The sequence below is a fragment of the Eleginops maclovinus genome, chromosome 17 (genome assembly GCF_036324505.1).
Source record: "Eleginops maclovinus isolate JMC-PN-2008 ecotype Puerto Natales chromosome 17, JC_Emac_rtc_rv5, whole genome shotgun sequence".
Lineage (NCBI taxonomy): Eukaryota > Metazoa > Chordata > Actinopteri > Perciformes > Eleginopidae > Eleginops > Eleginops maclovinus.
The window spans coordinates 171,679-192,941 of NC_086365.1; the positions used below are offsets into that span (position 1 = coordinate 171,679).

General features: G+C 41.5%; 2 protein-coding genes across 4 annotated transcripts in view; both read left to right on the forward strand.

Annotated features, from left to right (window-relative positions):
• Window positions 1-21,263, forward strand: part of ipo8 (importin 8) — a 52,977-nt gene that overhangs the window by 24,888 nt on the left and 6,826 nt on the right. Inside the window, exons 10-18 of one of the 2 annotated variants that reach the window (XM_063905587.1) lie at window positions 890-989; window positions 2,627-2,703; window positions 7,332-7,448; window positions 7,577-7,666; window positions 8,046-8,211; window positions 13,608-13,768; window positions 14,177-14,302; window positions 14,392-14,467; window positions 15,298-15,423. In XM_063905587.1, coding sequence (XP_063761657.1) covers window positions 890-989; window positions 2,627-2,703; window positions 7,332-7,448; window positions 7,577-7,666; window positions 8,046-8,211; window positions 13,608-13,768; window positions 14,177-14,302; window positions 14,392-14,467; window positions 15,298-15,423 — 1,039 coding nt within the window. The remainder of the gene's footprint in view (window positions 1-889; window positions 990-2,626; window positions 2,704-7,331; window positions 7,449-7,576; window positions 7,667-8,045; window positions 8,212-13,607; window positions 13,769-14,176; window positions 14,303-14,391; window positions 14,468-15,297; window positions 15,424-21,263) is intronic. The other variant, XM_063905588.1, reaches the window with a different exon arrangement.
• On the forward strand, window positions 16,751-20,734 carry LOC134878928 (E3 SUMO-protein ligase ZBED1-like). Of its 2 annotated transcripts, XM_063905109.1 has the most exons (4): window positions 16,751-17,139; window positions 17,877-18,562; window positions 18,708-18,824; window positions 19,067-19,240. In XM_063905109.1, the coding sequence occupies exons 1-4, from the start codon at window positions 16,972-16,974 to the stop codon at window positions 19,074-19,076; spliced, it is 981 nt and encodes a 326-aa protein (XP_063761179.1). In that variant the 5' UTR covers window positions 16,751-16,971; the 3' UTR covers window positions 19,077-19,240. The 2 variants fall into 2 exon arrangements, with proteins under 2 accessions (XP_063761179.1, XP_063761177.1); XM_063905107.1 differs by having other exon boundaries at window positions 18,708-20,734.

The following is a 21,263-nucleotide window of genomic DNA, read 5'->3' on the forward strand; positions in this document are numbered from 1 at the left end:
ATTCTGTGGTCTTCTCTCACATCACTTACTCACAACTTCTCTCAAGCCAGTACAACTATGAAAGCAGTATTGCCTTTGTATAAAAACTAAAAAATCTATTCATTCTCATCACTGCCCAATACTACGTTTGTAGCATCTGCCCAGCTTTAGATGGAAAATGGCCTCTTGGCTATCTGGCGCATTTACATCAATAATTATTCATTTCAACTGTCCCTGAATAAAAAGATAAATAAACAAATAGTTTAAGTGTTGAGTTAAAACAAGAATGAACTGCTCTAAACCACTCGTCCTGTTCAGGGTAAAGGATGGAACCCATTTTGGTAACCACAGAGCCTCGAAACCAGCAGCTTACATTTCTATAACTGAACGATTATTAAGGCCCGAGCACCAACAAAGTTTGAGTGGTTTATTAATTATTATGTTTATTTGCTGAACTCCATAGCATCTTTGTAAAGTGTAGCTTCAAACATATATTTTTGTCAACCCCCCCCGCCCTCCCTGTTTAACATTCACTTAGACTTATACTATTTGGTAGACCCGCCCCCTTACATTATGAACTCATGATTCGTTGGCCATTGACACTTGCAGGAGGGACAATTTCCCCCAGCTCAGCTTTGGCATGGGAAACTTTACTCGCCAGTAACCCTAACTCACGAGGGCTTACTAAAGGCTGGTAGCAGCTCTAATTTTAAGTTTTTCTTTTTTGTGCTTAAGAATCAGATCTGAACAAACCTCATAAATTCATACCTCTGTCCACAATTAAAAGTGGGCATAGGAATGCAAATGTTCATCCAACCTTAGTGATTCATTTTTCTCCATGGTATTGTGTGTTGTTTTTAAGAAAATTTATTCCTGCTCCTGAGCTTATGAAAATCCTCATCTCTTACAGACCCTCTGCCAGGAGGTCATTTTCCCACTGATGTGTTACAAAGATGAAGATGAGAAGCTTTGGCAGGAAGACCCTTATGAGTACATCCGCATGAAGTTCAGTGAGTACTGCAACATTTACAACAGGTGTTCAGATACAGATATAATGAAACACTTGATTACACACAGGTGAACTTTATTTGAAGGTCATTGTTTGGGCCAAATACTGAAGGGACTTGCACACACCACTTTTCAGTTTTGCATTTTTTAAAACATTCTCTTTTCTATTTTATCTTCACCAATTTTGACTGACTTTGTGTGGGTTCAAGCCATAAAATCCTAATAAAAGTATTTTATTATTATTTGTTTTAATGCAAGACAATAGGAAAAATGCCAAGGAAGGTGACATTACAGCCAATGCACTGACATGTTGGATATTGTTGTTATACTGATGTATTCTATCATGGGCTTCAGATGAGTGTGATAGTAGGACTTGTATGTTGTGGCTTAAAGTCACCAGAATGTAGGCTATGGATGTCATCCTTTCCACAACAAACGCACACAAATAATTAATATGTATATACTGTATGTATAAGTATATAGCATGTATGTGTGTATACATATATATCAACATATACTGCATTTATATATATGTATGTACGAAAATGTATATGTACATTCACTGGCCACTTTATTAGGTACACCTGTTCAACTGCTCGTTAACGCAAATATCTAATCAGCCAATCACATGGCAGCAACTCGTTGCAAACAGAGCATCAGAACGGGGGAGACTTTGAACAGGGCTTGGTTGTTGGTGCCAGACGGGCTGGTCTTAGTGTTTCAGAAACTGCTGATCATCTCCAGGGTTTTACAGAGAACGGTCCGAAAAGGGGAAAATATCCAGTGAGAAGATGCCTTGTTGATGCCAGAGATCAGAGGAGAGCGGCCAGATGGTTCAAGATGATGGAAATGCAACTGTGACTCAAATAACCACTTGTTACACCCAAGGTATAGGAGACCCTCTCTGAACCACAACACATGGAACCTTAAAGTGGAGGGGCTATAGCAGCAGAAGACCATACCGGGGCCCCTCCTCTCAGCTAAGAATAGGAAACTGAGGCTGCAGTTTGCACAGGCTCACCCAAACTAGAAAATAGAAGATTGGAAAAAGTTTGCCTGGTATGATGAGCAGCGATTTCTGAGTCATTCCGACGGTAGGGTCAGAATTTGGCGTAACATGAGAGCATGGATCCATCCTGCCCTGTACCAGCGGTTCAGGCTGGTGGTGGCGGTGTAATGGTGTGGAGGATATTTTCTTGCCTGCCTGAGCCTTGCTGCTGACGACGTCCATCCCTTTATGACCACAGTGTATCATCTTCTGATGGCTACTTCCAGCAGGGTAACGCGCCATGTCACAAAGCTCAAATCATCTCCAACTGGTTTCTTGAACATGACTATGAGGTCACTGTACTCAAACAGCCCCCACAGTCTGCAGATCTGAATCCTATAGAGCACCATGGGGATGTGGTGGAACCAGAGTTGATGCTATCAGGTCGATGTGGACCAGCATCTCTGAGCATGTTTCCAGCGCTTTGTTGAGTCTATGCCACCAACAATTAAGGCATATGTATATATTTGTGTATACTTTCAGCTAATTACCTTCAGTTATGTGTTGGTAGAGGAACAATGTCCAACATGTTTTTGAACACATTCTTTCTTCCCATTCTTTTTTGAGAGTGTGTCTTTCTGTCTGTTGCAGACCTCTATGATGACCATGCCCTACCAGCCACTGCTGCCCAGAACTTCCTGTGTAAGTCTGCTCGCAAAAGGAAGGAGGTGAGGAGCTGCAACACATTTATATGCACAACATAAACCCAACTACAACCGAACATTTGTTCCCAGTGGCTACCGTAATAATGTGTTTTATTTATTAGTTTTTGGTGATATTTGTTTGTTAAACCAAGGTCTTTCGTTCAACGTACACTTTTTGTTTTTGTCTTCGTAATACCCATAATGTAAAATGAGCATGACAAACCATTGTTCATATTGGCAAACAGCTTCCTTAGCTGCTATAGAGACATGTGAGCAGCCCTGCTGGAGCAGTTTTTCCCCTAATTCTTGTAAAAGAAGAATTGTCATCCATGTCCTGTGTTAGTCTGTAAGGCTGTGTTTAATCAGTGTGAAAGGTTTGTCGGGATCAGATCAGTAGTGCAAGCTCTCAGTCAGTAAAGCTTTCTTTAGTCCGAGTGACTTTACTCTGTACTTTACTCAGGCCCTGCCCATGTGTGACGGCACATAATAGGGCTTCCATGGATGCATCGTTAAGAATGCAGTGTCCTGCAATGTGAACACAGACACAAGAAAGATTTAATTGTTTCACAGTGACTGGTTTTGGAATTATTTTTGATAGCTTGTATTCCTTGAGAGAGAGGGATTTGCCCTCTGCTTTGATCCCATGTCCCAAAAATGTCACTTCCTGTTGAACAAAATGCAGATTAGACAAATAATAAATCATCAAGATACTGCAATAGTGCACTTCCTGGTGTCATTTGTAATGAGCTCAAACTGCAGTATGTTCATACAAACATAAATACACACTAACAATGGGGCAAAAAAGTATTTAGTCAGCCACCAATTGTGCAAGTTCTCCCATTTAAAAAGATGAGAGAGGCCTGTAATTTTTATCATAGGTACACTTCAACTATGAGAGACAGAATGAGAAAAAGAAATCCAGAAAATCACATTGTAGGATTTTTAAAGAATTTATTTTCAAATGATTGTGGAAAATAAGTATTTGGTCAATAACAAAAGTTCATCTCAATACTTTGTTATATACCCTTTGTTGGCAATGACAGAGGTCAAACGTTTTCTGTAAGTCTTCACAAGGTTTTCACACAATGTTGCTGGTATTTTGGCCCATTCCTCCATGCAGATCTCCTCTAAAGCAGTGATGTTTTGGGGCTGTCGCTGGGCAACACGGACTTTCAACTCCCTCCAAAGATTTTCTATGGGGTTGAGATCTGGAGACTGGCTAGGCCACTCCAGGACCTTGCAATGCTTCTTACGAAGCCACTCCTTCGTTGCCCTGGCGGTGTGTTTGGGATCATTGTCATGCTGAAAGACCCAGCCACGCTTCATCTTCAGTGCCCTTGCTGATGGAAGGAGGTTTTCACTCAAAATCTCACGATACATGGCCCCATTCATTCTTTCCTTTACACGGATCAGTCGTCTTGGTCCCTTTGCAGAAAAACAGCCCCAAAGCATGATGTTTCCACCCCCATGCTTCACAGTAGGTATGGTGTTCTTTGGATGCAACTCTGCATTCTTTCTCCTCCAAACACGACGAGTTGAGTTTTTACCAAAAAGTTCTATTTTGGTTTCATCTGACCATATGACATTCTCCCAATCCTCTTCTGGATCATCCAAATGCCCTCTAGCAAACTTCAGATGGGCCTGGACATGTACTGGCTTAAGCAGGGGGACACGTCTGGAACTGCAGGATTTAAGTCCCTGGCGGCGTAGTGTGTTACTGATGGTAGCCTCTGTTACTTTGGTCCCAGCTCTCTGCAGGTCATTCACTAGGTCCCCCCGTGTGGTTCTGGGATTTTTGCTCACCGTTCTTGTGATCATTTTGACCCCACGGGGTGAGATCTTGCGTGGAGCCCCAGATCGAGGGAGATTAGCAGTGGTCTTGTATGTCTTCAATTTTCTAATAATTGCTCCCACAGTTGATTTCTTCACACCAAGCTGCTTACCTATTGCAGATTCAGTTTTCCCAGCCTGGTGCAGGTCTACAATTTTGTCTCTGGTCTCCTTTGACAGTCTTTGGTCTTGGCCATAGTGGAGTTTGGAGTATGACTGTTTGAGGTTGTGGACAGGTGTCTTTTATACTGATAACAAGTTCAAAAAGGTGCCATTAATACAGGTAACGAGTGGAGGACAGAGGAGCCTCTTAAAGTAGAAGTTACAGGTCTGTGAGAGCCAGAAATCTTGCTTGTTTGTAGGTGACCAAATACTTATTTTACCGAGGAATTTACCAATTAATTCATTAAAAATCCTACAATGTGATTTCCTGGATTGTTTCCCCCATTCTGTCTCTCATAGTTGAAGTGTACCTTTGATGAAAATTACAGGCATCTCTCATCTTTTTAAATGGGAGAACTTGCACAATTGGTGGCTGACTAAATACTTTTTTGCCCCACTGTATATACAGTGGGGAGAACAAGTATTTGATACACTGCCGATTTTGCAGGTTTTCCCACTTACAAAGCATGTAGAAGTCTGTAATTTTTATCATAGGTACTCTTCAACTGTGAGAGACGGAATGTAAAACAAAACTCAAGAAAATCACATTGTATGATTTTTAGGTAATTCATTTGCATTTTATTGCATGACATAAGTATTTGATACATCAGAAAAACAGAACTCAATATCTGGTACAGAAACCTTTGTTTGCAATTACAGAGATCAGACCTTTCCTGTAGTTCTTGATCAGGTTTGCACACACTGCAGCAGGGATTGTGGCCCACTCCTCCTTACAGATCTTCTCCAGATCTTCAGGTTTCGGGGCTGTCACTTGGCAATACGGAGTTTCAGCTCCCTCCAAAGATGTTCTATTGGGTTCAGGTCTGGAGACTGGCTAGGCCACTCCAGGACCTTGAGATGCTTCTTACGGAGCCACTCCTTAGTTGCCCTGTCTGTGTGTTTCGGGTCGTTGTCATGCTGGAAGACCCAGCCACGACCCATCTTCAATGCTTTTACTGAGGGAAGGAGGTTGTTGGCCAAGATCTTGCGATACATGGCCCAATCCATTCTCCCCTCAATACGATGCAGCCGTCCTGTCCCCTTTGCAGACAAGCATCCCCCAAAAATGATGTTTCCACCTCCATGTTTCACGGTTGGGATGGTGTTCTTGGGGTTGTACTCATCCTTGTTCTTCCTCCAAACACGGCGAGTGGAGTTTGGACCAAAAAGCTCAATTTTTGTCTCATCAGACCACATGACCTTCTCACATTCCTCCTCTTGATCATCCAGATAGTCATTGGCAAACTTCAGACAGGCCAGGACATTCGCTGGCTTGAGCAGCGGGACTTTGCGTGCGCTGCAGGATTTTAATCCATGACGGCGTAGTGTGTTACTAATGGTTTTCTCTGAGACAGTGGTCCCACCTCTCTTCAGGTCATTGACCAGGTCCTGCGGTGTAGTTCTGGGCTGATCCCTCACCTTCCTCATGATCATTGATGCCCCACGAAGTGAGATCTTGCATGGAGCCCCAGACCGAGGTAGATTGACCGTCATCTTGAACTTCTTCCATTTTCTAATAATTGCACCAACAGTTGTTGCCTTCTCACCAAGCTGCTTGCCTATTGTCCTGTAGCCCATCCCAGCCTTGTGCAGGTCTACAATCTTATCCCTGATGTCCTTACACAGCTCTCTGGTCTTGGCCATTGTGGAGAGGTTGGAGTCTGTTTGATTGAGTGTGTGGAGAGGTCTCTTTTATACAGGTAACAAGTTCAAACAGGTGCAGTTAATACAAGTAATGAGTGGAGAACAGGAGGGCTTATTAAAGAAAAACTAACAGGTCTGTGAGAGCCGGAATTCTTACTGGTTGGTAGGTAATCAAATACTTATGTCATGCAATAAATTGCTAATTAATTATTTAAAAATCATACAATGTGATTTTCTGGATTTTAAAAATGACAGACCTCTACATGCTTTGTAAGTGGGAAAACCTGCAAAATCGGCAGTGTATCAAATACTTGTTCTCCCCACTGTATAAGTCACATGAAGCACTTCACTGTGTTTGTCATATTTGTATTTTGTGATTTAGGATAAAGATTTGCATGTTCTTTGGTAAAGGTTTGTGTAGGCCGCCACATGTATGCTTGGGATGTGTACATGTGTGTGTCTCTTATGAACCTTGATAATTCTTCCCTTATTTGACACTTCTTGGAAGTCTCTCATTGTGTGTCAGTGAGTCAGTTAACGCTCCTCTTACCCTCTGCTCAGGCCCAGCCGGGGTCAACCTGAAGTGTGATTTTTAGGGCATGGATACCTGCATCTCCAAGTTCGGGGCAGTTTGAACTTGAGCCCAGTTGTTGCTAAATGTAATTGGCTGTAGTTGTTCTGAACTCATTGGCCCCTTTCTGACCAAGGAGAGGTGTGAAAAAGCTTCCTTCAGTTACTGGTTCACCTTCTGCTCCTCACCTCTCCGTCACAGGCCTCATCACTGTATCGTGTCCTTTAGAGGCTGCCTTCATGGCTGATGTCAGTGATGTGTATTCAAGCCTGAGTCGAGGTTGGGATCCTGCATTTTGAGAGACTTGAGGCATGTTCTTTCTCTTGAATAAGAAAGACATTAAATGTATATTTCTATTGCAGTAAAACCCATCTAATATTTACATTTCCAATACAGCCTAAATGACTGCATCAGCCTTTCCTCCAACCTTTGCAATTCCTGGCAGGTTCTTCCTCAGATGATGGAGTTCTGCCACCAGATACTGATGGACCCCTCGGCCGACCCCCGCAGGAAGGACGGGGCCCTGCACTGCATAGGGGCTCTGGCTGAGATCTTACTGAAGGTCAGCCTTGCATCAGAGACACCTCTGGAGAACACTTGGCCTTTAAGCCTCTCTAGTGATTTGAATCCTCTTGTTACCGGTTGTATGTTAATACTCGATGTGCTGTACGTATGTGTCTCATCCTGCAGAAGCGGGGGTACAAGGAGCAGATGGAGCTAATGCTGCAGAACTATGTTTTCCCTCTGCTCAACTCCCCTATGGGTTACCTTCGAGCCAGGGTGAGTGCCCCCCCCAATCATTCCTTCACATGGATATGGATTGTATCTCTACACTGGTTCTCTGGAGGATAGTGTATAAACAGAACATACAAGCACTGAATGATGAGCGATTCTCTTATGCTGTGTAGTCAATGTAACGGTGTAACAGACCATAAATCATTGTATCTGACTCATAGCTCTTCTCTAACACTACAACTGACACATCTGTTTAATGCTTGAACTGTGACTGGCACTACAGACCCTTCTCAGTGCACGTGGTTTGTTTGTTTTTCTTTGGGGCTAATGGTGTGTCTGACCTAACTATTGTAATATAAAATTGTCCCAGTATTTGAAGACTGTTTATTTCATTAATGTTACCTTCTTTGCTGTGTCCTGCCAGTCATGCTGGGTGCTTCACTCCTTCAGCCCCCTGCGTTTCCACGATGAGCTCGTACTGAGGAATGCTGTGGAATTGGTCAAACAGGATCTGATTGAGGACAAAGAGATGCCTGTCAAGGTGGAAGCCGCCATCGCTCTGCAGACGCTGGTCAGCAACCAGGAACAAGGTCTATAGAGGCATACACTTGTTTTTTAGTCTTACAACCACCTTTACCACTTCAATCAGCGTTTACTACTCTAAGATTCTATAGGAAGGAAGAAAAACAGGGTCTAGTAATTGAAAGGTTGGCGCAAACTACTGGATAAATATGCCTAATAAAAAAAGTGCATGTGACCAAGAGAGATCAGTCAGTCTTAGTCAGGAACTGGTTAGCCTTCTACATCCAGTGATGCAAAGTAACTAAGTAAATGTACTCAAGTACTGTTCTTAAGTGCAATTTTGAGATGCCTGTACTTTACTTGAGTATTCAAATGTTATGCTACTTTGTACTTGTACTCCATTACAGTTCAGAGGTAAATGGTGTACTTTTACTTCTCTACATGTATTTAATACCTTTAGTTACTTTACAGATCTGGATTAATGATGGTAAATATAATCAACCCTTAAATCAGACTTAACTCCAGTACCAGATCTGGGTACTTCTCCCCCCTCCGTCTATTTCATGAAGGCAAATAGCAGGAGAAGGGTCAGCATACAGTATATTGCTTCAGCAGCATTGCCCAAATATGTTATATTTGAGCAATAAATATGTTATAATCGATATACAGTGGAGGAAATAAATATGAGTTCCTGCTAATTTAGTTAGTTTACCCACTTACAAAGACATGAACAGTCTGTAATGCTTATGGTAGGTTTATTTTAACATTGAGAGACAGAACATGGAAAAAAAAAAAGATATAAATTAATGTGCATTTAATTGTGGTATAAGTATTTTATCCCCTTGCAAAACATGCCATACTTCTTGGTGGAGAAAGCCTTGTTGGACAGCACAGAGGTCAGATGCTTCTTGTAGTTGGTCTGCAGGTTTGCTCACATCTCAGGAGGGATTTTGGTCCACTCCTCTCTGCAGATTACCTCTAAATCCTTAAGGTTTGGAGGCTGATGCTTGGCAATTGGAAGCTTCAGCTCCCTCCACAGATTTTCTATGGGATGGAGGTCCGGGGACTGGCTAGGCCCCTCCATCTGCTTAATGGGCTTCTTCTGTAGCCACTCTTTAGTCATTGTTGTGCTGGAAGACCTATCCATGTCCCATTTTTATGAACTCACCTCGCACACACGCCACTGAAAACATCTGGCCTTGCACACACACTACTGAAATACTCTTACATTCACTACTGAACACCTCACACACACACTACTGAAATACTCTCACATTAACTACTGAACACCTCACACACACTTAGAAGTAAGTAACCAATGTGTGTAAACAAACGTTCCAACGCAGAGGCTGGGCAAAAGCAATGTTCACATAACGCTGAATACAGCAGCAAAGTAGAGTGTCAGTGTTTTTGACTCAAGTTGTTCACAACTGGAGTCCAGTAATTAATTTAACGCTTTAATCACGTTTAAATTAGTAACACAAATAGTATAACATCTTAATAACATTTAGGTTTGATCACCTTAATGTTTATCAAGTATTTTTCATTGATATTTCTAGCATAATAACTCATAATGAAGACACTCTGCTTTGCTGCTGTATTTAGTGTTATGTGAACATTGCTTTTGCCCAGCCTCTGCGTTGGAAGGTTTGTTTACACACATTGGTTACTTACTTATATTTGACTTACTGTTAACTAACTAATGTTAACATAACTGTTGGCTAGAAGTACAAAGCTTAATTTACCTTATTTACCTGGCCATTGTCCTCTCAGCCTGATATATCATCACTTCAATAAATGGGCTTTTCGGCTTAGTTAGCTTTATGCTAGTGGGTTGCTAGGCGACCTCACGAGCTGCGCTGCCAAACAGCGCGTGTCAGGCAGGTGATGTAAACAAGAACACCTCGATATACCAGACTGTCTAAGTTTGTAGACCGCTTGGTACAGGGTCCTGCCTGCAGCTGCGGTGCTGGTTCTCTATAAATCCATGCTGAATTGGACCTTCTGCTTCATTATTTTTCTGCTTCTTTTTAATGGCGACTTGCGACCAGACGAGCATTATTGCCACCTACTGTATCATTGTTGCATTGTTCTTCAATCTTTGTACTTCCGTGACATTACAATGATTTCCGTTACAGCAAGAATCCCCCTCACACACTCATAGGTGAAACACATGGACATTCCCTACTGAGGTGTGTGTGTGTGTGTGTGTGTGTGTGTGTGTGTGTGTGTGTGTGTGTGTGTGTGTGTGTGTGTGTGTGTGTGTGTGTGTGTGTGTGTGTGTGTGTGTGTGTGTGTGTGTGTGTGTGTGTGTGTGTGTGTGTGTGTGTGTGTGTGTGTGTGTGTGTGTGTGTGTGTGTGTGTGTGTGTGTGTGTGTGTGTGTGTGTGTGTGTGTGTGTTCAGTAGTGAATGTGAGAGTATTTCAGTAGTGTGTGTGTGTGAGGTTTAATTTACAGTTGTGTGTGTGTGAGAGGTGGTGAATGTGAGAGTATTTCAGTAGTGTGTGTGAGAGGTTTAATTTTCAGTTGTGTATGTGCGAGGTGTTCAGTAGTGAATGTGAGTCTATTTTAGTAGTGTGTGTGCAAGGTCAGATGTTTTCAGTAGTGTGTGTGCGAGGTGAGTTTAAATGTTGGCCTACACGGCCCCTCGTACATTTTCAGTGTTTCTTCCATCTTCTAATAATCAAACCAGTTGTCTTTTTATCACCAAGCTGCTTGCTGCTGGTCTTGTCTTCTATTCCAGTCTTGTGTTGGTCTACAATCATGTCCCTGATGTCCTTAGACATTAGTTCCACCATGATCACAAGACCTGTCAATGGTCTTGCCCTCTGTAGAGAGGTTGTAATCAGATTTAGTGACTGTGGACAAGTGTCTTTTATCCAGGTAACGAGTTGACATCAGGAGTACTTTCTTAAAGCAAGAGGACTTATTTAACCGCTCCGTGGTAGCCAGAATTCTTGTTGATTGTAAGGGGATCAAATACTTATTTCCCCCAATTAAATGCAAATCAATTTATATCTTTTTTTATCTATATTTCTGGATTTTTATTTTGATATTCTGTCTCTCACTGTTAAAATGAACCTGCCATAAAAATGACAGATTGTTCGTTTCTTTGTAAGTGGGTAAACTAACTAAATTGTCAGGGGATCAAATACTTATTCCCTCCACTGTATATGTATATCTTACGCAGGGATTGAAGCCAATGTCCAGAGGAAGATGGTGTTCGCAGTTTATACTCTTTCCTACAAACATTAAGCACAATGAACAATGGCTTTGACCTCCTCTTTCGCCCTGGTAAAAAAACATAAGCCTTTCCACTGCTCAATCCCTCCTTCATCTGAGCATAGCATTACATACCGAAGGGCCTGGTGCCCAAAGCTGCCTCCAAATTGAAACATAAAGAACTACTCAAATGACTTAAATAATGACATGAGTAATAAAATAAAGATGAGTCCCTGCTGCCCGAGATGTCCCGTCTCCTATGTACAGTGGGGCAAAAAAGTATTTAGTCAGCCACCAATTGTGCAAGTTCTCCCATTTAAAAAGATGAGCGAGGCCTGTATTTGTTATCATAGGTAAACCTCAACTATGAGAGACAAAATGAGAAAAAAAATCCAGAAAATCACATTGTAGGATTTTTAAAGAATTTATTTTCAAATGATTGTGGAAAATAAGTATTTGGTCAATAACAAAAGTTCATCTCAATACTTTGTTATATACCCTTTGTTGGCAATGACAGAGGTCAAACGTTTTCTGTAAGTCTTCACAAGGTTTTCACACAATGTTGCTGGTATTTTGGCCCATTCCTCCATGCAGATCTCCTCTAAAGCAGTGATGTTTTGGGGCTGTCGCTGGGCAACACAGACTTTCAACTCCCTCCAAAGATTTTCTATGGGGTTGAGATCTGGAGACTGGCTAGGCCACTCCAGGACCTTGAAATGCTTCTTACGAAGCCACTCCTTCGTTGCCCTGGCGGTGTGTTTGGGATCATTGTCATACTGAAAGACCCACCCACGCTTCATCTTCAGTGCCCTTGCTGGTGGAAGGAGGTTTTCACTCAAAATCTCACGATACATGGCCTCATTCATTCTTTCCTTTACACGGATCAGTCGTCCTGGTCCCTTTGCAGAAAAACAGCCCCAAAGCATGATGTTTCCATCCCCATGCTTCACAGTAGGTATGGTGTTCTTTGGATGCAACTCTGCATTCTTTCTCCTCCAAACACGACGAGTTGAGTTTTTACCAAAAAGATCTGACCATATGACATTCTCCCAATCCTCTTCTGGATCATCCAAATGCCCTCTAGCAAACTTCAGACGGGCCTGGACATGTACTGGCTTAAGCCAGGGGGACACGTCTGGAACTGCAGGATTTAAGTCCCTGGCGGCGTAGTGTGTTACTGATGGTAGCCTCTGTTACTTTGGTCCCAGCTCTCTGCAGGTCATTCACTAGGTCCCCCCGTGTGGTTCTGGGATTTTTGCTCACCGTTCTTGTGATCATTTTGACCCCACGGGGTGAGATCTTGCGTGGAGCCCCAGATCGAGGGAGATTAGCAGTGGTCTTGTATGTCTTCCATTTTCTAATAATTGCTCCCACAGTTGATTTCTTCACACCAAGCTGCTTACCTATTGCAGATTCAGTTTTCCCAGCCTGGTTCAGGTCTACAATTTTGTCTCTGGTCTCCTTTGACAGCTCTTTGGTCTTGGCCATAGTGGAGTTTGGAGTATGACTCTTTGAGGTTGTGGACAGGTGTCTTTTATACTGATAACGAGTTCAAAAAGGTGCCATTAATACAGGTAACGAGTGGAGGACAGAAGAGCCTCTTAAAGAAGAAGTTACAGGTCTGTGAGAGCCAGAAATCTTGCTTGTTTGTAGGTGACCAAATACTTATTTTACCGAGGAATTTACCAATTAATTCATTAAAAATCCTACAATGTGATTTTCTGGATTTTTTTTCTCATTCTGTCTCTCATAGTTGAGGTATGTCTATGATAAAAATTACAGGCCTCTCTCATCTTTTTAAATGGGAGAACTTGCACAATTGGTGGCTGACTAAATACTTTTTTGCCCCACTGTAGAAGTCACACTTTCTTCTAAAGGGTCCAGCTATGAGAAGGAGCTGAGTGTATGGCTGAAGGAGAGAGACAAGTGAGGAAAATATGAGGATGAAGAAGCAGAGGAAGAACTTGTCAAACAAACGGCACGTCTGTTATTTGGACGTATTTTCCTTTCAAGATAAAGTTCTAGAAACAAGAGTTTCATGAAGCACACGTGTGCTGACCACCGGAGGGAACACGGGGCTGCAGCAGCATAGTTATCCTATGAGTTTTAAGAACTCCTACGCTCCAACTTTTTCTATGTTTGGGTCTGCATAATGTCTAAGCGCTTTGAGCACCAGGAAAAGCGATAAATAAATAACATGTATTATTATTAATGCAACCACTTGCTTTGTGCGTGTGTGCAGCTAAGCTCTACATCAGAGCGCACATCCGGCCCGTCATGCAGGAGCTGCTGCACGTGGTCAAAGAGACGGAGAATGACGACCTGACCAGCGTCATTCAGAAGATGATCTGCGAGTACAACCAGGAGGTGGCGGCCATTGCTGTGGACATGACACAGAACCTGGTAGGGACACACACACACACTGTATCATTTTACCAAGGACAAATCCATAAATGTTCTTTATATGTAACTAAGAGCATATCTATGATTTGAGGTATGCCTCCACAAGTCTCTCATGAGATGGATGAGTCAGCACGTAGCAGGGTGTGTCGGGACTGTCATGTCCTTTATCAGCTCAGTTAAATAAAGGGCTAAAAAAAACTGGATTTGACTTTTTGTGCATGTCACTACTACTTTGTCACTGATTGACTCGGTAGACCCACCCTATTGCCACTACGAAAATTGGATTCAACGTCTGGCTCCCTTTCTGGGGGCTGGTTTCCAGTGCTTTGTCTCTTTATCTGCATCTTAACAGCTGAAGACATGTTGAGGTGAACCTGTGTGTAACTACTGTGTGTGCATGTTTGGCAGGCAGAGATTTTCACCAGGGTCCTCCAGAGTGAAGAGTATGAGGAGAATGAGGACAAGACCGTCATGGCGTTGGGCATCCTCAGCACCATCGACACAATCCTAACCGTCATGGAGGACCACAAGGAGGTCTCACATGCACACACACATAGAAAGGTGAACTGTTTTGCTCTTGTATGTGCAATTTGATAACTTACATTTGCTCCTCTTCCTCTCAGATCACTCAGCAGCTGGAGGGGATCTGTTTGCAGGTGATCGGTCTGGTCCTGCAGAAGCCCATCATAGGTATGGCAGGTGTGTTTGCACAGGCGCCTTGGTGTTACATAAACACACTCGTTCCTACAAACATACTCTCAATCAGGGTTCGGGCTGTTTTTTTCTTGACATACTGCTGCCCCCAAGGCAACATGGCATTGAAATGTTTGTTGATCCGATTCTTGGAGCAGACACCAACTGACCCCTGTAGAAGGGCCCATGCTCACTTGGGGGTACCAGAAGCTCAAAACAAGAGTCAACAGCAACAGTTATAAAAGGCTGTTTGGTATAGGCAGAGAGGATTTGGCCAAGTTTTCATGGGTGCAACCCACATACTCTGCTCTGCTGCTCACACCACAAATGCATGTTCCTCACAAATGTGGCACCATTTAAAAGAAAAAAACAGTCCAACGGTATAAGATGTATTGCCAAGAAGCATTGTTATAATAAAATAATAAATAATCGAAGAAATACACAGTTCCTTACTTTTCGTGCTATGTTTATGTTGTTATTGAGTACGAAGCTATTCCATGGCTAAATTAAATTATTATAAATAAACACATTTAGGTACAAATGTGTGTCCCCTTACTCCTGACCATTACTTCCATAAGCACGACGCCACCATGCTTTTTACACAATTCTCACAAGTTAACATCTTATTGTGTTTTTCAAACACCAGCTGTAGCTCTACCTGTGTGTACAGCCTGCTGTGTGGCTCCAAGTTCCTGTCACTCAGTACACATGAACACAAATACAAACACCTATCCTTACTCTGACAGACCCCCACTCCGGGAAGTTATACCGGCTGTGTTGTGAATTAGTATATATCCATGAGAGAGAGACACTAACAGCGTCCCTGACCTGTGCAGAGTTCTACGAGGAGATCTTATCCCTGGCGTTCGGCCTCACCTGTCAGAGCGTCTCACCTCAGATGTGGCAGCTCCTGGGAGTCCTGTACGAGGTTTTCCAGCACGACTGCTTTGACTACTTCACGGGTATGTGAACACTTCAACACTTTAAGTAGAAGGTGCAGTCTTTTGGTCTGTGGTCATGTAAAGGTACAAATAGGACACTTAGCTTACTGCTGTGCTGCTCTTTGATTCTCATGTTAGCAACCACTTTGCTTTTGTAAATTCAAAACAAAATGCACTGACTTCTTTCCTGTGCCTCTCCTTTAAGAATGACTATAGTGAAAAACAATACCAAAACACTTTAATAACAAGTCCTATCCACTCTACTGTATAAATAATGAGAATCAGAGTATCTTTATTCGTCCCACAGAGGGGACATTTAAGAGACAAAATGTTACTGAGTTCTTCTTTTACTCTTGTAAAACTGCAACAATACTGAAATAAAACACATATAATTGTGCAGGCTTAATAAAACACACATACATTGCATTTACAAGTATAACGTAAGTAGCACTGTACTTTTCCATGGACACACATACTACACATACGAGATAGCTACCATTAGCATCACAATTTGCTAGAAAAACTAAAAATTAAACTAGCGTCTGAAAAAACGTTACAAACTATGTACTATGATTTACAAAACCTGCTCCACAACGTATTTCAGAAATGTTTTAGCTTTATAATATTTATTAAAGCTGCATTAGATACCTTTTTGTTTAAATGTTTTTCTAATCAATGAAAAGCTTCCAGTTATTTAATAGATTAGTAGTTGCTACTTAGTTGTTACTTTAGAAATCTAAACCGTGCCTTGTTTTAACAAATATCCAGCTCTGAGGATCCATATCCAAATGAATGCTGCGGTATATATGTATTCATCATAAGCTAAATGATGAATAGAACTCTAATATTCAGTTTTAGCTCTGTTCTGCTTTCTTTACTATCCACTGTTGTCTACTGTTTCCAAGGTTCAAGGGTTTTTATTGTCAGCTGCACAGTAGCTAGTGTTGTTATGGAAATGAAGATCTGAGGTCCTGAGCGCCTCCAACAATGCAGCTTATTAAAAAAGGACATAAGACAACAGTAAAATAAAGACAATATATAGAACAAAAAAATAGTGCAAGATGAAACAGAGTAGTTTAAATTAGAGTAGAGAGCTGCCACAGAGCAGCGGTGTGTTCATCAGTAAGGTTTACACTCAGATAACTGATGGATAGTTTTGATACAAACAGGGACTAGAACATCTTGGAGGGTCTGCAGCAGTGTTAATTTCGTTGACGAAGACTATGACGAAAAATATTCGTCAACGAACCTTTTTCACGGACGGAAACTAAATAAAAACTAAATAAAAAGTCAGATATGATGACGAAGACTGTGACTAATATAACGGACACGTTAGTTAACGAATAAAAATAAGACGAACATATTAGGGAGGGACGAATGGAGAAGAGATCCCATCAGAATTACTTTTTTTGTGTGACAAGTTGGGAAGAAATCCAATCAAAAGTTAGTTGCCAACCGCCATAAAGAAGAAGAAGAAAAAGTCCAATCAGAGCGAGTCTCGTAGAAGCAGCCTTTTTGCAGCAGTCATTTCAAAGGGCGGCAAATGACTTAAAGAATTAGCCTAAAGAAATGTCAGAACTGGGAAGAAAAAGAAGAATTGATATCTGGTCACACTTTACTTATCATACTAATGAAAACAAGACCACCTGCCAGCCGTGTGGAGCCAAAATAACTGGAAAAAACACGACAAATTTGAAACGACATTTGCAGTCGGTGCATCCAGAGATACATGCGAAGGTAAGCATACACGTTATTTTATCACATAAACCACTGTGTTTGCGCTAAACTTGGAATAAAATAGAAGCTAAATTAAACCACCAGAATTCACGTGGATGTGTTGTTAGCTATTTTTTACAGTCTATGGTTGTTAGCCTAGAAGCTATCATGAGCTTCGGTTCGCTAGGCAAAACATAAAAAGTTTGTTTTGGGGCACTGATGGCAGTCAGGATTATCTCTAACTAGCCAGCTATAAGATAGTATTGTTCAGTCCATGTCTATAACATGCTTTAATTGCTACTTGGATAATTTCAGTGAATGTTTTTAAGGTAAGATGAACGATAAGATCATTAACCTTTACTGTGATGGAATAAAATAGAGGGGGGGGAAAAACAGAATTCATGTGGATGTCTTGTGAGCCTAGAAGCTAATATGCTTCGGTTCCTTCCGTTCGCTAGGCAAAACGTTAACATAAAAGGTTCGTTTTGAGGCACTGATGACAGTCAGGATTATCTCTAACTAGCCAGCTAATATTGTTCATTTCAAGTCTATAACATGCTTTAATTGCTACCTGGATAATTTCAGCGAATATTATTAAGGTAAAAGGTGAACTATAAGGTCATTAAGCGTTACTGTTCAGTGGGATGTTGGTTACTAACGGCATCGTTTACGAGCCCGCTAGTTTAACACAATCTCCGTGGAAACTAGACTTGATTACTTGATTCACAACTTGATTCTCCCTTTATTCTCCCTCACAGATACAGAAGACGTCTGATGACCATGGGCCAAGGGGAAATAAAGCTAGTGCTGCTAGTGCAAGTTCAACCCAGCAGCAGACTATCTCTACAGCTTTCCAAAGTTCTTCAAAGTACAAAATGGAATCAAAGGAGCAACAGACCAAGGAGCAGGCCATAGCCAGATGGATTGGACGCACAGGTTTACCACTCACAACAATTGAAGACGAGGACTTTGTGCAAATGATGGAGATAGTAGATAGGAGACTAGCAATTCCAAAGAAAACTAAAATTAGCAATTTGATTGAAACACAATATGAACATGAAAGACAAAAATTCAAACAGAGACTGGCTGCTGCCCGGAGAGTATCCATTGGCCTTGACTTGTGGACAAAAAAAGGACTGACCGCCTCATTCCTTGCTATTAGCGCATGCTACTTTTGTGTTGAACAAATCAAACCTGCACACATATTGTTGGCCCTTGAACAAGTAGCTCACCCACACACTGCACTGTCTATTAAGGCATGTGTGGACGAATGTATACAAGAGTGGGCCATACCGAAGGAGAAGATCCTGACGGTAATAACGGACAATGGAAGTAACATGGTGGCAGCCTTTAAAAACACCACAGCAGAAGAAACCAGCTCTGAGGCTGACTCCCCTGGGTCCGAAACCGCGATGGAAAGTGACTCTGAAATTGATGACCAGCGGTGAGCCATGTTTAGTTTATTATTTTACATTATAGTCAATTATCACATGAATGATGTCCCCCCTGCCACACACTACGTATATACAGACCCACACCAGACACTTTATTAGGTTTAGACTTATTTGGTTGTCTTTTCTTGTTATTAGGTACCATCATGTCGACATGGAAATGGCCCGGACGCCGTGCGTGGTGCATACCATACAACTTGTGGTCCACATGTTGCAGAAAGAAACAACTGTCAAAAGAGTCCTCGATAAAGCAAGGTCTGTGGTGAAGCTCTTTCGCAAGTCCTCAGTTGCAACACAGAGGCTACTAGACCAGTGTGGTGTCATTGTTGTAAATGACTGCCCCACACGCTGGTCAAGCACATTCAACATGGTCACACGACTCCTCACAGTCAAAGATACTGTCTGTCAAATCACAAATGACATGGGATGGGACAGTTTGCTTACTAGTGAGTGGCAAAAGCTTTCATCATTGCGTGACCTACTGCTTCCTTTTGCAGAACACACTAAAACCCTCCAGAGTGACACCACATCTATGTCCCTAGTGGTTCCTGCCCTCTTTGATCTGCTGAGCCACCTAGCTGACTTTGCAGAGAACAGCCGGTACAGAGACCTCGCCACTCTTGCAGAGAAAATGAGATCAAATCTGAACCTGCGTTTTGCTTGCCTCTTGGATCCAACCGATGAAAAGTTCTCACCACTTGCAGCAGCTGCCTGCTTTGTCAACCCAACTGTCTGTGAAATCCTTGTTAATGTTGATGTAGCTGATGGAAATATCCAGGAACTGCTGAAACAGGCAGAAGACTATGTGGTCAAATGCACTTTCCTCCCACACACAAGACAGGAGGACCACCAGTCTGACGATGATGCAGAAGAAGTCATTGAGGAACCAGAACCAGCGCCATCTTCAAAGCAGCCGGTGTTTAGGTTCCTCTCAAAATGCCGCACCACAAGACCTAAACAGAAAACCTCCACAACCAGCGTCAGGCAGCAGATCATTAAGTACAAGGAAGAACTTTCACATCCCATCACTGAGGACACAGGAACAGACTTCTGGCTGGAAAAGAGTGACAGTTTTTATCACAGTTTAAAACCTTTTGCTTTGGACTTGTTGGCTATGCCAGCTTCTCAAGCTTTTGCAGAGAGAGTATTCAGCATCACAGGTGACCTCACAAGAGGACGGCGCAACAGAGGAAGGGTCAGCTTGGAGCGAAGTGCTTTCCTTAAAATGAACAGAAACAAATAGAACTGTTGTATTCACTGCTATTTACAGCATTACAGCTGTAGCAGTATATGCACAACTTAGAGTTTCCGGTCTGGTATTTGTTTTGTTTTTTGTTTAATATGAGAGCAGAGAGATTTTTCTTGTTCCATGCAATAATGGCATTACAGCTGAGCATGTAATTCACTTGTCTTGAGTTGAGCTCCTTGATACTAGCTCATTGATACTACTTCGAATTATTAACAGAAGAATATTTTGTTTTGTGTGCAATGACATTTCAACCAATGCATATTTTCTTTTAGGCTACATATGTTTTGTTTTTCCTTTTCAAATCTAAGTGATTTTGCTCACAATGCACAGAGTAATAGTTGATGACTAAGAAGATGATGCTTAGTTACAGAGTTGTGTGCTTTTTAGTTTAATGTGATATTTACCTGTATTTTAAATGCTGAGACAGCACAGCAGGGTGTTTTTTTTTTTCATTTACTTGAACATTAAGGAGTATTACAGCCAATACATCTTTTATTCTACTTTTGAGAATTCTTGTTGATTTTGTAAGGCATTGTAGCCTAACAGTAATTTAAGTTATCTTGAGGTACAGTACGTGAACGTTATCAGTAGTGCATTTTCTGTATCTACCTTGTGCAATGGCATTACAACCAATAGTTGTATTATTATTTTTGAGAATTGCACTTTATTTATTTGTTTATTTTTTTTGAGTTAGGTGATTTATTCTTTCAAGATGAAAGACAATATTATTGAAATAGATGTCATATGCAATACATATCATTCAAGGAGAATGCATATCTTTTTCAGGGAGCATGTATATTTTTCAGGGAGAGCAGGCCTTATGCTAACTTTATTTGAGATTATCTTTTGTGAAAAAGCCATGGTCAGTGTTTTTGACATTAAAAGTAAAATAAAATACATGTTTTGTTCTGTTAAATCTCTGTCTGTATTGCATATTCAAACCTTAATACCATTCCAATTCTGGTGAAACATTTATTCAACGAAGTCCACGGTAGATTTAGTCGACTTATCTGCTATTAGGTGGTCTGCTAAAACTAGACTAAGACTAAAAGACTTAAGACTAGACTAAGACTAAAACTGATGATATTTAGTCGACTAAAACTAGACTAAGACTAAAAGATTTCAGATGACTAAAATATGACTAAAACTAAACGGTCTGTTATTCAAAAGACTAAGACTAAGACTAAATCAGAATTTACTGTCAAAATTAACACTGGTCTGCAGTCCACTGTGCAGTCAGGTGTTGTTGCAAAGATGGCATGCAAACCGTTTGCATAAGATAATGGATTATCTATGTTCTAAGTTAAATAAACAAATTGGAAGTGACTCGTCACACAGACAAAATAAAGCTTTCAGTATGTTTTCCTATGCGATATCTGAAGACGATGTATCACCCTAAATGTTTAGGTCCTTTGCTCTGTTGCATATAGATTTGTTATTAGCAT

Coding starts and splice junctions, on each gene's coding strand:
- LOC134878928 (XM_063905107.1), top strand. CDS start 16,972: ATGTCAGAACTGGGAAGAAAAAGAAGAATTGATATCTGGTCACACTTT. Junction 17,140..17,876: donor ATCCAGAGATACATGCGAAG/GTAAGCATACAC, acceptor TCTCCCTCACAG/ATACAGAAGACGTCTGATGA. Junction 18,563..18,707: donor TCTGAAATTGATGACCAGCG/GTGAGCCATGTT, acceptor TCTTGTTATTAG/GTACCATCATGTCGACATGG.